We start from the raw sequence: 15990 nt of genomic DNA, 5'->3' as shown, positions 1-15990 counted from the left end.
GTTGGCTGGGGAGCATTTGTGATGTCATCTTTGAGGTCATGGGTGTTAAACCTTGCAGTGCACAGGGGTAGCGCAAGTTATGGTTGCGTACCTTACCATAACTGGCGAATTCCTGCAGATTTTCGGTTTTACCTGTAACCATAACGTCCCTGTAGCAATGTTTTTCCATTTAATTTCATAGGTTTTTAGTAGTGCAACTTAACCATAACGTCCCTTTAACCTTTTTTGTTGGTTTATTTGATAGTTTTTTAGTAGGGCAGTGGATCTAGGAAGTTCCTCAGTATAGATTTTTCAGTGAAGGTAATAGGTTTGTAGTAGCGCAACTTAACATAATGTCCCTTTAACAAAGTTTGTTCACTGAATTTAATAGGTTTTTACCAGAAAGCCATTAGTTTGTGTAGATGTACCATACAGCATACGAAACTGATGTCTCCATACCGATGAGCACAATAACCACAAACTGTATGTCTGTGCGCATATAGCGGCTAGCATTCAAACTGCTGGAAACAGCATGAGTTGTCTTACATACTGCTACCATTCACCAAAGTGAATAAATATGTACAAATAGTAAGTTAATTGTGCAAACTTTGTACTTGTGAAACAAACAGACCAAAGGCTTAGAGTATGCACCATAATGCAACACACCAGTACACAAAGTGGCATGTGCATCCAACAATATTACCACACTGCCGCTGTACATGGAAACGAAGAAGCAAATAGCAGAGTAAGGAATTAAAAGTATTGAGAGCAGAACGTAACTGCAACCTGGTAACTGCACTGAAGTCTCTCCTATGAATGCTGAATTTCTGCAGTGTACCACCATAGCAAACCATGGTATTTGTTTTTTTTATGCAACATTGCCAAGCACGCTAGAATGGCTGGAAGACAACGTCCCTCTTCACTAAAGGAGTAACGATAGTAACTGCATTGGCCACCAGCAAAGTGTCAAAAGTAATATAGTTAATATGTATTGCTTTAAGTACACTTCACACATATGTTTGTGTGTAACTGGACATACTTTCCAATGAAGGAATGCATCATAAGTGGCACCTCTTCTGCAACAGCATGTATCCACGAGAAATCAATGAGATGTTGTAAAAAGCAACATACACAGCCTGTATGTAAAAATTGAGCAATTGCTAAACAATTACTATTACCCCTACCCTGTCCTAATACTGGCGATGTTTCTTACAAATTAAACCTGTACATGTAAACTGTTTGTGAGTGTATGCATATTTTTTGCTTTGGTGCTGCAATTGCATTGTGTCTCTGTAGCGCACAGTGCTACCCGAGATGCCTGCAGGTGAGCAAAATGGAGGTTTCCTACTGAGAGTGCACCTGCCCGGCATATGTCCAATCACAATGGAAGTGTCCATACGACTACAGGACTGGTCTCATGTCCGCATCTTCTCATTCCCTTAATTACTTGTGGCACCGGACGTCTGTCGGTTGCACAGCTATATGTATGCGTATGTGTATGTCATCCTCTGTCTCCTGGTAATGCCGCCCCTGTCGCCAACCCTATCGATTCATGTGACAGGCGACATCATTTGAAACAATCCTGCCGCCTACGGATTTTGTGTTGAAAAGCTACCAATTTAGGCCCATTGGGAGCAAGGAGCAGGATACTCCAGTGTGCATTGGGCGTGTTAAATGGCCCATTGCCTTCATTGATGAGCAGCTTGCCCTTCCATAACCCACAAAACTCACACACTGTCTCTGAACTTAGCACCGTGAAGGTATGTAGCAAGTTGCTCACTGCACTTCGTACATGTGCATAAAAGGTTGCACTGCACATATGACAATCCGTAGTGAGTTTGGAAAATATTAACGCTGCGGCTGCTTGCTAACTCTCACACAGTCACATGTAATCACAGCTAAGTAAACAACAAAATCTTTGGATCTCAAAGATTATCAGTATCTATTTTCTTGTCATCCTTATCAGGGGCAATAGTGGGGTATGCAGCATTTTTTGTTGATGTGGCTGCCTGAACTACCAGACTCTCAGGAGAAGGATGTTTACTCAAATACTTTGGGTCAGAGTTACAAGGTCTGTATTTTTCCACATATTTTTTTATTTACTGCTGGACTAGATTCTGGTCTTTCCCAAGCAGCATTTCCTCTCCTTTGCAGGGCAATATGAAAAGGAAGTATGGGGTCTGGTTGAGGACCTCCTGACAAAATATCTGTAATATCATCATCCTGGTATACAGGTGCATTATTACCCCACCCCATAAACTCTGTTACTCTATTCATGAGTTTTCTGTAACCCAGATCAGCATGTTCTGCTGGATCTGGTCTCTCAAATTCATATTCAGGAGATGTGTCTATTCCACTTGCAGACTGTAAACATTCATACAAATCCTGCATTTTTGATTGAGGATTTATTAATTGCTCTGGAACATCTCTTGTCCCATATTTTACCCCTGCTGATGTAACCTCAGGTTCATCTTGTTCTTCATATTCTTCATTTTCTGATGACATTTCTCCATATACAGATGACATAGTATGGAAAAAATCATGTCTGTTTTCAGGGTGAAATATTTTTTCAGGAATATGTTTCAACCCTGGTGTCGACGTCGACAGAAGTGTCGATGGCGTCGAAGTCGTGGCAGTTACCTTCAATGTTGTCGAGGTATTCTTCAATGTTTTCGAAGGCACTACAAATGGCGTTGAAGGAATCTTCGAGGCAGTCGATGTTGTCGAAGTAGTCTTCGAAACACTCGACGCCGTCGAAGAAATCTTCATTTCTCCATATATATATAATATTTCATATGACCATTTTGGAAACGTTACGCTTCCAACACATTCGTGCCCACACCACACCCAGAAGCCTTATTGCACAATCTCTTAGCTTCCACAAACCCATTTCCATGCACACCATTGTGCAACTGGCCCGGCTGTGGCACGTGGAATTCCAGAAATAACAGAGTTTCTGCATAGATTTTGTGCTGTGTACGGGCGTGGCGGAATACATTTCAACCAGGGCAGCAGATTTCATAAGTAGTGGTGGCTCTAAAAAGAGCCTTTTTGTGATTTTCATCGAGATTTTTATTTTTCTGCACTCTGCCCATTCTTACAGTAAGCTCCTCACCGAATCCTGCAGATGGAACAACAATACACCATTGCCAATATTGGACAAAGAAATGCCATTGTCATGAATTAACTCTACATTTGTGGAATCAATGATGTCTTTGTTGCCGAAGAACATTGCAGCATCAGACAAAAAAGTAGACATGCTTCCATTGCTGATACACCTTCCACCCTCTTGCTGTGAACAAACTGCATTAGAACAGGCACATACTCTTCTTAGTGGTATGGACCAGGAAAGGTTTTTTTGCTTTTTATACAGATTTTTCTTTTTCTGTACATTCTTACAGTAAGAACTTCAACGCATCTTGTAGATGGAGCAACAAAATGCCATTGCCAATGTTGGACAAAGGAATTCCATTGTCATGGAAGAAAACCGCAATTTTGGAACCAATGATGTAATTGTTGCAGAAGAACATTCCAGAATTGCACAAAAAAGTCACCATTTTTTCATTGATGATACACCTTTCGCCCTCTAGGTGTGAAGAAAGTGCATTAGAAAAGTCCCTCCTTCTTGGCAGTATAGATGAGAATAGAATTTTCGCAGTGGGAAAAAACTGCTTCACAGCTTTTACCAATCTCTTGAGTTGATGCAACACATATGAACAAGGAGCCTAACCCAAATGCTGAGCTCCGTACTGTAGCACGACAACATGAAAAGGCACGAAAGTGACCACTTCTTTGCAAAGGTCAATGAAAACATCGAAATTCCAGACATCGACACTGCACCACAATGCCTCCACTTCTTCCAACCCGAAATTGTCATGCAAGTCTCTTTCCTGGGCGTCTGCTCCGACTACCCAAAAACATAAGCATTCAATATTTGTACCTTGAATTTGACCTAAAGGGCATATCGAATCTCTACCTATCACAATGTGTGTTGTTCTTTCAGCGTTTAACCAGTGTCCCAACTGATACAATAATGGTGCCTTACATACAAGCATTTTTAGCCTTGGATGCCTCTAAACCAGTTGGCATAATTGGTATTTTGAAAAGCACTCATAGCCAGTGGCTTAACGCAGAAGGAGATTCAATTGACACAGGTAACATTAAATTGTGGCTTAAAAAGAAATTGGCTATATTGGCTTTCCATCATAATATGAACCACCTTGAATCTTTAACATCTGCCAAAGATTTTTGCCAATACAGACGAGTAGGTGTAGCCACTCCGAGATATATATTGGCATATCCAAGCCCTAATATATTTCGGGTGTATCTATTGTTGAAATTCAATACATCTGTGGCATTATCACCTAAAAGTTGGTTGAATAAAATTGAATACAACCATACATATTGTAGATTATGTGGCAATTTACTAGAAGAATCACTGTCTCACCTATTAATTACATGTGAAAGTTTAAACTGTCTCCGTCTGCAATATTTTAAATCATACACCAATGCTGTCAGCATATCTGATTTTCCTCGATTATGGTATGAATTTCTACAAGGCAATGACATTAATTTGATCTATTCTATTGTTAGATTTTATATGCACATTGTTGAGATTTTTAAATGTTTATACTGAGATTATATGTAAAACGACGCAATGTATCCCAAGCTGTCAGCAATCATTTGTACTATTTATTGGTTAATTGTAATGAGCATGTGTTTTTTTAAATCAAATGTTATACAAAGCTTTGTGCTATATGTATATTCAATAAATTTCAATTTCAATCATACCTGTGCAAATGTACCACAAAGACATCACCCAGTAACCGCACTCTGCGTCTCTCCATTCCTACCAGTCTGAGTACACAAAGTACAGTAAAAATGTGTTACCGCCCCTTCCTGTGAGGCGAAAACCAAGCATCTAATTGGATAATCCCCAAAGGCACATTCCCATTTGCCAGCATGCTTAGAAGGGCAGAATGTGGCACGTGCGCTTTCCGAACTAGCGCAAGGTCTGCACCCCAGTGAAGCAGAACGAGTCCTTCTTCCTATTGGTGTGCTTTCCTGTGACGCACACCTTGAGCACCTGAAAGGACAATCCCTACAGTCCCACTTCCATAGGCCAGCATGGCGAGAAGCGCAGAATGTGGCACGTGTGGTTCCCCAAGTAGGGCGAGGGCCAGGCCCAAGTGAAGCTGGAGTCCTTCTTCCTATTGCTGTACACCCTATTCACCTGATTGGACAATCCCCACAGTCCCATGTCAATTAGGCAACATGGTAGGAAGGGCAGATTCTAGCATGTGCGCCTCCCAAAGTTCCGCGCAGGCCGCACCCCTGTAAAACTGGAAAAGTCCTTCTTCCCTTTCCACTATCTTCTCTACACCACTACCTCATCGGGTTACGCATAAATAGGGACACACATATCCACCATCCGCATTGAAGCTGCCATCATCAAACACGGTCACTCCTGTACAACACTTCAAATGTACCGTTACACAATTACAGTACAAGTGTTGTGCCATTCCAAAGCACGTCCACTGCAAACTTCAGTAAATGTATGCGCGATTTCTCCATCTGCATACATCCACATGGCCACCCAGGACGTGGCACGTGTAATCCTCAAAGTACAGAGGAATCTGCTACCTTTTCTTGATAGTGAGGAGGGGGTTAGGGGGTGCGGGGGAAGCAATGTCAAGCTGGGTAGGGGATTGAGTCTTCTGTTATAGATGTATAACTTTTTTTACGTGCAAGGAATTTTGTTTGTTTTTCCTCTTTGTACGAGTTTCTTTTTGCCTCTCCTCACATTTTTACCCCATTCTGGTCATTGCTTCTTGCACAGTGTAAAATAAAAAGGCATTGCCAATGGCACTCAAATAAATGCCATTTCTACAGAACCACTGCATATTTTGCCGCCTCATGATCTCATAGTGGATGGAGAACAGGCCAGCAGTCTGCATAAATTAACACATGCTTTAGTTTAGAACACACCTTCCGACCTCTGGCTGGGGACAAATTGCACCGGCATGGGCCCACACTCCTCTTGGTGTTATGCATGAGAAAACAACCTTGGCAGTAGGAGAAATCCGCAGCACTGCATTCAGCAACCTCTTCAAGTGATGAATTAAACGTCCACATGACATGTAACCCAAATGTACACTTCCATAGTGCACCACGGCAAAGTGTACGTTCATGACGGAGGCCACATATCTGCAAAGCCGAACTATCCTGCTGAAGCTGCAGTCACCCTGACAGCCCCAGAAAGTGTCCACTCCTTCCAACCCGAAATTACCAGCAGCACCTCTTTGCACACAACACCTGTGCAGATGTTATCACCGACGATAAGCACTGTGCGTCTCTCCATCTCCACCAAACTCACGACACAGTATTGGGAGGATATGGTACCCGCCCTTCCTGGCAACCACACCCTAAACACCTAATTGCGTATTTCTCACAATTCCATTTCTATGGCCAGCATGCTTATAATGGCAGAATGTGCCATGTGTGCCTTTCCATCTACTGTGAGGTCCACAGCCCAGTAAAACAGACACATTATTTCTTCCCTTTGCAGTGGCATTTTTGCAGAGTTCCCTCATTGAAGGCTGTCAAAGTATCACACACGCATGCAGCTATCACATACAAACCTCTGCATTGCACACCATCATTTCTGTACACCACTCCCTATTTTTCCCATTGCAAACTGTCAGTGCACGTTCCGTTTCATTCCAAAACCCCCCCACCAGAAACCTCTGCTAAGGAATGCATGATTGCAGCATTCACAAACATCCTGAGGCGTGTCCAGCACACCTTTCACCAGGAAAACATCAGTGCAGCCCACACCCACCACAACACTATGGATACATGCATGCTACCATGTGGACAGCAAACAATATGCACAAACGTAACATACGTGCTGGCACTTCTGCCCAACTCCCCCACACCATAGAACATCCATTCACGAAACCATGTCACAATTAGCAGAATCCACAAACATACCACAGCCTGCACCACCCCTACCCACTGCCATTCACAAAGTCTTCTGCCACTGGCAAACTAAGCACAACAGCTTCACAACATTGGGCCGACTTCAATAAATCTGCAAGCAGCAAACTAACCAGGCAAATATAAGCTGCACTTCAACCATACCCTCTTTCATACTCACATTATACACACTGCACTCTGTAGCCACACTGCACACCTTCTCACTGCACCATCTCCTACCGCACACCAAATACTGTAGCATGTTGCAACTATCACCACAACCATGGAATGCACAATAAACCTTTCCAACTCTCTGTGCTGCTGTAGCACGTCTACAATGTGCTCCCCACCCATCCTCCAAACATCACCACCCTGTGCCTCATACACTGTCAACCCTACATTGCTGCAGTGGGTGTGCGCCTTGCAAACATTTCCCGGCACCGTAATGCATCCATGCATGTCAGAATGTCACCAGTTACCACTCTGCACATACACACCACTGGCCCCACCACTCCTATCCAACCTCTGCACCACAATGGAGCTATACAGTGTTAAATGCAACAGTTACCATATTCTAAAAACATTACACTGTCTACGGCACCCTTACACCCTTTCATTAACAAACTATGGTCTTACCCACTTCCACTCAGAAGGTATTGTGTCACTGCCAACCTACCCATAAACTGTTCACAACATTGCCCCTACTTCAAGCAATGTGTACATAGTGCACTATCCAAGCACATGTAAGCTACACTTCAACCTACGTCAACATGCTCTGTGTGACCATAGTAAGAAGAACTAGAGCAGGTGGCTCCAGCCTCCCCTTCCTTGCACCCTGGCATTGGAATGCGCTACCTCCTACCCTGCGAGGCGATGCACCTCTCATGGCATTTCGCAAAGCCATGAAAACTGTGCTCTTCACCTGATGTACGCTACGATCTCCAGCTAAACCTGTTATACCGCATAAATGTACCATGCTTATATGTATATTTATATGTATCCTGATGTATAACTACTGTTCCCCGTTGCCCTCACCCTTTAACTAAGCTCCCTGCAAGTAACAGCGCCTCGATGCCCAAGGGCTGCTGTGCACTATATAAATGTAATAAATGAATAAAAATAAATAAACCATACCCTCTTCCATACTGCCAATATGCAAACACTGCACCCAGTGCCCACACTGTGTGATGTTTCACTGCACCATCTCCAACCACACAGGAAAACTTTACCATGTTCCAACAGTGACCTCACCTACAAAACCAAACGTACATGCATGCCAGCTCACTTCCGCTGCTCTACTGCATCTGAAATGTGCTCCACAACCATTTCATACAAGTCGCCACCCTCTAACTGATGCAGAGTCCCAAATGCATCACTGCGTGGGTGTGCTCAAGCACTAGGCTCTTGAGAGAATGGCCTACGGCCTACGGCCTTCGGCCATGCACCCAATAGTCTAGGCCTTGAACTCACCCACCGCAACATAATTCCACCATGAACGTCACCAAGTACGATGATCCACATACAAACCACTGCCATCAGCACTCCTACACCTACCCACCCGGTGCACCACCATGGAGCTGTGCAGCTAAAAAGTGCAACCGTTACCATAATGTAGAGAGAAACCACTGTGCCCTGCACCCCTGTGCACTTTCATTCACATACCACAGCCGTACACACTTTCATTCACAAAGTATTCTGTCACTGCCAACCTACCCACATACTGTTCGCAACATTGGCCCTACACCAACCTATCTCCACACACCACACTATGGAAGTACCACCCTCTACCGAATATAGAGTAAGACATGCATTGCTGCGGTGAGTGTGCTGAAGGCCTAGGCTCCTGACTGCATGCCCTATGGCCTACAGCCTTGGGCCATCCACCCAATACTCCAACCCTTCAACAGACCCACCATAACTTCATGCACTAATGCTTTCCCCATGTGCGCAACTACCGCAATCCATCCGCACAGCCCAGCACAGCACAACACAGCCACCCACACTCCCACTAAACCTATGTCATTTGCAAATCACTCTCCTTCTGAAAATCACCTGCCACCACTCACCACGGAAACAGGTTGGCGCAAAGTGGTTGCGGCACAAGCTATCGGGCCGTTACAACAATGGCCTCCAATGACCACTCAAAGTATTCCCCTGTCTAGGTACCCGCGATTTGGCGCAATAAGCAACGAATACTGCAGCCACGCCTCCGTCTTCTTCCATATATATATATATATATATATATATATATATAGATATATATATATATATATATATATATATATGGCATACTCATGTTAAATCCTATTAAGTTAAACCAAGTTTGCAATAAAAAATATCTATTTATGTAGACAACCTTGTTCAATACAACCAAATAAAACCCCATTTAATTTACAGAGTTTTTTCAATTTACTTTCTCATTAGTAAACTAACATTTATTTTTTATTTTCTTAGTTTACCACCAAATCCTCAAAACATGATGTGCTGGTGCTACTTTGTGCTAAAAGCCTAAGAGACCTTGGAAAGGGTCATAGTCGCTAGGGATAATGATCCATTCCCAACTTATGGACCCAGTGGCAGGTCATTAACCTGTTATGATGACCCCTTCCTCAGTCTATAAGGCTATATCATTGAGCCAAGGGGAAAGAGACACTACCAGTTTTTATGTCATCTGCAGGCTAAGCGCTATATGTCGTTCTTGCTAGGGGGTTCTCCAGCAAAGTAAACTTCGAGAGCCTTTGGGTCACGTGGGTTATGGCTGTAGAAAGCATATAGTTAGAATGATTCTAGGATAGTGCATAACTGCAAGAGTGAGCACATACATTGCAACACATCTGTAACTATTCTGGCAGCAGTTCCAATGCATGTGTGGTGAAGTGAGCAGAAGGCAAAGACGTATAGCCTCATCTAGGAGTGACACTGCCCATCAGTGCTCTTTCCCCTTTAATGCTGTGCATCCATTGAAATGATTCAACTTACTTTGAGTTGCTTGGTCTTTTCTCTTAGCGTCTGCTGGTAGATCTGCAACTGCTCAGCAGCTTCTGGGCCTGGCTGCCGTGCCAAGATGTGCTTCAGTTCCACATACAGTTTTTCTTTTTCCTATGAAGAAAAGCCAGATGTTAATTATGGTAACAAAGGGTGCAGATGACTCAGACATCATGCGGCTGGACCAACGCACCACCTTATACATGTCATCTCATGTACATGGCAGCCCAAGGGAAACCCTATACAAGAACAGTTTTCATCCAAAATGATCGAAAATATATGCCTGAATGCGTGATTTGACCGGATTTCGGTCGTTAGATAATTCCAAATGGCCGAAAAGTTTGATCAAATCACGCATTCTAGGCTGGGGTGTACGGGGGTGGCACCCTTGCTCACTATATTGTTAGCCAGGGTTATGATACGATAGGTTATTTATAACGCACATAATACACAGAGGTTTCTAAGCGCAGACCTGGGGATTGAACCTGTGTTGCTCCGTGTCGTCTTCCTTCCAAGGTGAGCACGTTGCCCCTGAGCTATCCTCCACTGGCGGAAGATGTAAGGTAGACTGTACCTTCAGCTCGGGTTCAAATGAGTACTCCTTCATACTCCTTGCAAAGTCTTCAAATGAACTGATCAGTGAAGGGTTCTGCCCTCTTTTAAAGCCAAATAGGCCCCACTGTTTGGTGTATGTTAAGCCCACCTTAATGAACAAATCCTGAATCCCCACCAACAATCTTCAGTGATGCTTCAGGTCAGAACCAGGGCACTTGGCAACAGACAGGGGAAGGATGACAACATAAACTTTTAAGTCCCACCCATCTTCCTGTCTGCTGTACATCAAAGTGTCTCCCTAATTAACTGAGCCCTAGGCGGCGCTTGATCACAACATGGGCCTCCTTTTAAGTAGACGGTTGCAGGCAGGTTTTCGTCTCCTACAATTCACATACTTCCCTGCTCTGAAAGGAGTGGTTCCAGACAGGACATTCAGTGCCCTGTCATACCAAGGAGAGGTGTTAGTACCAAGTAGACACCTTGCATTACAAAGAGGTGTCTAGTCTCCATGGTCACTTCCTGCACCCAGGACTTCCGCAAGGCCTGCTAATAAACATTCTTCAGTATTCGCCACCACCAGCAAGGTTTCACAATGGAGATGCAAATCCATGGGGCCTTGAAATGCTAATCAGGCTGCCTATGGCCAGAGGCTTTTGATGTACCCACAACTGTCAGGTGTCAGCTACACATGACAGCAGAGGGCGGCACTGATAAACTGTGTCCTCTCAGAGTACATAGATATTTTTCTGCTGTGCGGTGAGCGTTGAAAATATGTGCGGGAATGGCTCCACATATTTTCCGGAGGTTGATCTCCCAAGATTCATTCTTTTAAATAAACAAAAATTAAAAAGCCCAGGCAAGTGCACTATCCCCGTGCAGATGGTTGAATTCCTCAAACACAGCCCACTAAGTCCAATGGGGCTCATGAAATACATGAAGAAATCTCACATTATAGAGTAGCCTCTGTCAGAGAGGTCATTTGCAAGAGCCTGGCTCACTGAGCAACGGGTCAATCTCTGCTTTGTGCACTGCGTCACTTCGCATTGTGTGAAAATGCAGCATTATTTCCATATATCACGTATTGGTCAACATATAGCAAAAGGGCATGTCTTGATGGCACCCTATTTGAAAGGGTGTACCTATTAAATCTCCAGCTCTGTGTGTACGGGCACCGTCGCTTGTCACAGCAGACAAGTTGCCTCAGCCGGGGCTGCTGTCCGCTTCCTACTGCGTCACTCCGCCGAGGCGGTGAAAGATGGAAGGGTCTCCCGAGTCGTTATTCTGTCCATTGTTTTCTCATTTCTAAAATAAATATGCATCTCACGCCGTGCGAGGCCGTTGATCAGTGGCAATGTATTTCATTTGGCAGTGTAAGGTAATTCTACACACTGTACACAGCAGCAAAAAACACCTGAAATCCTTCCGCCAGACGTTGTTCCCTGATGCCGTGTCCCAGCTCTCAATAATCCGCTGAAGTTACAAGTCCCGCTTTCGAGATACATTATCGCGGTTTGTTTTTATTGAAAAAGCTATTTTCTTATTGATTAAATGCACCCGATTGTCGGCAACGAATGACGAGCTTCGAAGATGGAGTTTTGGGTTCTTATCTTGCTTTAAAAATCATCTGTTCCAGGAAATAGCACTTTCCTTCCTCCCTCCATCCCTCGCTCACTCCATTACCCCCAAAGCCATCACTGTTATAAATGGATTCTCATCAGAAATAAATTCAAGACAATGTACAGGGTGAACATCTCTTTAGAGAAGCATTTATCTTAAACCAACAGATGGCTCAGATAATGTGTCACCGACAAGATTAGTGCTCAGAAAGCAGGGTAAATCGGCGCAGTTTAAACCAAGCGCTTGCAACAGGTTAAGACACTGGAGAGTGTGACGAATGAGGTCAAAGGGCGTCATATGAAGTGTGCTCATCTACGAGTTGCTGCAGACGCCTGCAAGCAGCAAAGATCGCAGGTTTAACCATGCAGGCGCCAAATAAACTCCCATTCTCGTGTACTGTTAATCTAAATAATACACTTGACACAATACGTAAAGTATTTTCCATTTATTTTATTGCTTCCTATCTTTGTGTTATGTTTGTATTTGCATTTATCAAAAGCGAGGATTTGATTTCGAACATGAAAACCTGCACATGCATTACAAGGAGGCAGTTCCTGTATCGACATTAGTAAGTGGATGAGGGAAACCTGTGGACGGAGGGGTTCTATTGGAACACATACTGAGAATAGGTGACAAAATATCAATAAACTAGCTATACCCGACCAGTGGTGGAAATGGAAAATATGTGAAGGGGGATCCCACAAGGGCCGAGGAGGCAAAGTTCAGAGGGGGCGTAGCTGGCAGTTGAACTCCGATCAAAGGATGTTCGAAATAGCTTAAAAATTGAGCTTGAAAAGTACACAAACCATAGTATGATACCCACAGAAATATATGTGTACGTATCTAACTATTGATTTGTGTACTTCTCAAGGCATCTTCGAAAGACTACAAATAACAGAATCTGTTTGGGAAAGGCAATGACCACCAAGCCCCCATCTTTGCGGGGTCGATCATGTGATGCTATCTGTGCACAGTGCGCTCGCACAGAGCATATTATCACAAGCACACTGTGCACACAGGCTTTGTGTGCACAGTGCGCTCCCACAGGCCACATTAGATCACACGCGAGCACAATGTTCACCGTTTGACAGGGCTGGGGCAGAGGCAAGCCAGATCCCGAGATCCGGCTAGTGAACTGATGCCGGATCTCGGATGCGGCGAGAGCCGGCCCATTAGTTAGCGCTGTACCTGGCATTTCATGTACTGATCTCTCACTCTCTCTTTCTCTTTCTCTCCCACTCACTCTATGCACTCTCTTTCTCAATCTATTTGTCTCTTTCTATCTGGGTGAGAGTAATGTTGTCAGGTGCGCATTTGCTAAAGCCGCACAACCATCGTTGAAATACGCGCAACCAGACAACAAAAAGTACAAAAACAGCTATTCATTTTTTTTCTTCAGATTTCACCTCCTTTATTTGGATCCCAATGGTTTTAAATGTCAAACAAATGCTGGACGCAATTTTTTAACAGGAAAGCATTAGTTGTCCCGGAAGGGAGCAGGCTTGTGCAGATTTGCTTCTTACACTTCAAATCCGTCCTTATTGAAACTATTTAGTAGTCATGTTCATTTCACAGTTTTAAAAGCAAAGTGAAAATGTACTCCAGCAGAACCAACTTTGACAATCCAAAACACTCGATCATCTTGAATGTTAGCCTTCCATAAAATTGCCCCTTCACCATTTTTACTCAATTCATACAAGTGCCTCTTCTCTAAAAATGTATTGAACCACTTCAGCAATTAAGTTTTAATCTTAGCAGCTTTAGACTATACCTGCCTCTGAATAAACGAAGCCACTGGAAGTCATTTTTCATGCAGTTCTGCAGCAACTTGGGAAACATAAAAAAAAAGAAAGTGCCTGTGGTACCTGGCCTTGTACATGAGCGTAATCATTTGTCAGCACCTTTTTTTTTCATCATGGACCTTTTGAACGAGGAAGCATTGCCGATTGCTGCTATGTATCCTACTAAAGATTTGAATTCGGACTGGTGTGCAGTGGTTTTACCATTTGTGCTAGTCCTGCTCCCCAAGATCTTACTTTCCGATATTCAGTGTGAACCTTGGCATCACTGGCCAGGCTATGGCGTGGCTCACCTCCTTCCTCTCGGACCAACCCTTGCAGCTCCAACTTGGGTCCTTTTTCTCCACGACCTCTCTTTCCACGTGTGCTGTTCCCCATGGCTCTATCCTCTCACCCTGGCTCTTCAATGTCTTTCTGGTTCCCTGGCCAACCCGATCCCTACTTTCTCCACTAACTTTCAGTGTTATGTAGATGACACACAGCTCTCCTTCAGGCTACCCTCAGCCTCCTTTCCCTCCTCCCTCATTCCCGTCCATCCTCTATTCAGGGATGGTGTGCCGCTAACAACCTCTGCCTTAAAGGCAGCAAGACAGAGATTCTTCTCATTGGGACCCCAGCTCGTGCTTTTCCTCTCTCCCTCTGACCACCCTTCATGTGCTCACTCGCCCCCAGTGAGGCAAAAAACCTTGGCGTCATCTTCAACTCCACTCTCTCCTCCCCACATATCAAAGACCTTGTCAAAAAGGCCCACTTCCAGCTGCACCTCCTCAGAGGTATCCTACCTTTTCTCACCTTCCCCAGAAGCTCACTGTCTCCAGAGCTCTGGTTCTCAACAGGCTAGACTACTGCAACAGCCTCTTTCTCAATCTTCCTAACTCTACTCGTCGCCCTCTTCAACTAATCCAGAACAGGACTGCAAGACTTATCCTTGGCCTCAAGTCCAGGGACTGCATCTCTGCAGCTCTAAAATCTCTCCATTGGCTCCCAGTGGCACGAGGATAAAGTTCAAGACCCTCTGTATCATCCACAAGGCTTTCTGGAGCCGTGATCTGCTGTAAATCTTCCTAAATACCTACCTTTTAGAGCCCTCCGCTCAGCTACATCAAACTCTCTGCGGGTCAGATGCTTCCCAAACAGAGAGGTGGGGGCAGCTCTCTCTCCTCTGCAGGTGCCTCCCTCTGGAATGGCCTCCCTGCCCCTCTCAGACTTGAGCCGGATCACCTGAAGTTCCAGAAGCTGCCCGAAACCTTCCTCTTCTCTTCTTCCATCTCTCTCCCTATCCCCTGCTAATGTACCTGTCTGCTCGTCCTGACTGGTAACGTGGTTGCCCTCAGAGTCACACAGGGTACCCCCCCATCCCCCACTTGACCAGTCACCCTGCACTGCCTTCTGGCCTACCCAGCACTTCCGGTCTGGGATTGCACCTGTGTAGTCCTCTGTCGTCCTCACACTTACTCAGAGCCCTGCTGCTCGGACTGCACTTCCCCACGTACCCTGCACTTCTTGTTGAACTTGCACGATCTGAATGACACAAGGCCTAGTAAGATCGCATGTCATGTCATCCCTCTGTCGCCCCTCCTTGTCTTGTGGCGCCTAGAAACACTTGTGTAAAGGCGCGTTATAAATACCAAATCATATCATATAATATTTCTGGCAGTATTTAAAGGGTGAATTTACTGTAATAGATGGAGAAGCCTTCTTGCTTTAATGTGACAGTTCTAGAATGAAACGTGCACTATTTTTCATACTAATAAACAGAGGTAATAAACATGGAGAGCTTAATACAATTTAAAATTTGGAATTCTTAATGATCACTTCCAGTATATATGTTCGTCATAATAAGAAGGTTACACATTTCTTACTAATTAAGCACATTACCAAAACCTAGGAAAACCATATACTTTTCTGGTAGGTTATCATTTCAAGATGGAGACTACTATTGTGCTCCTTCAAAATACCGCTATGAGAAAGTAGAAGGGGACAAATGAGAACATACAAATGAGCACAGAGCGTTATGTTGGATACCTATGTATGTGGTAAAAAGGTTGTATGCTTGAATGATGCAAGTACATAATGC

At 44.2% G+C, this 15990-nt stretch overlaps 1 protein-coding gene across 1 annotated transcript in view; it reads right to left on the bottom strand.

Moving 5' to 3' along the window:
* The window catches only part of CFAP58 (cilia and flagella associated protein 58), a 938919-nt gene that overhangs the window by 156333 nt on the left and 766596 nt on the right, over nt 1-15990 (bottom strand). Inside the window, exon 16 of the mRNA XM_069611751.1 lies at nt 9937-10056. Coding sequence (XP_069467852.1) covers nt 9937-10056 — 120 coding nt within the window. The remainder of the gene's footprint in view (nt 1-9936; nt 10057-15990) is intronic.

This window comes from Ambystoma mexicanum, chromosome 8 (assembly GCF_040938575.1).
Source record: "Ambystoma mexicanum isolate Mex_15411 chromosome 8, UKY_AmexF1_1, whole genome shotgun sequence".
Lineage (NCBI taxonomy): Eukaryota > Metazoa > Chordata > Amphibia > Caudata > Ambystomatidae > Ambystoma > Ambystoma mexicanum.
This window is presented reverse-complemented; position numbering and strand designations above follow the sequence as displayed.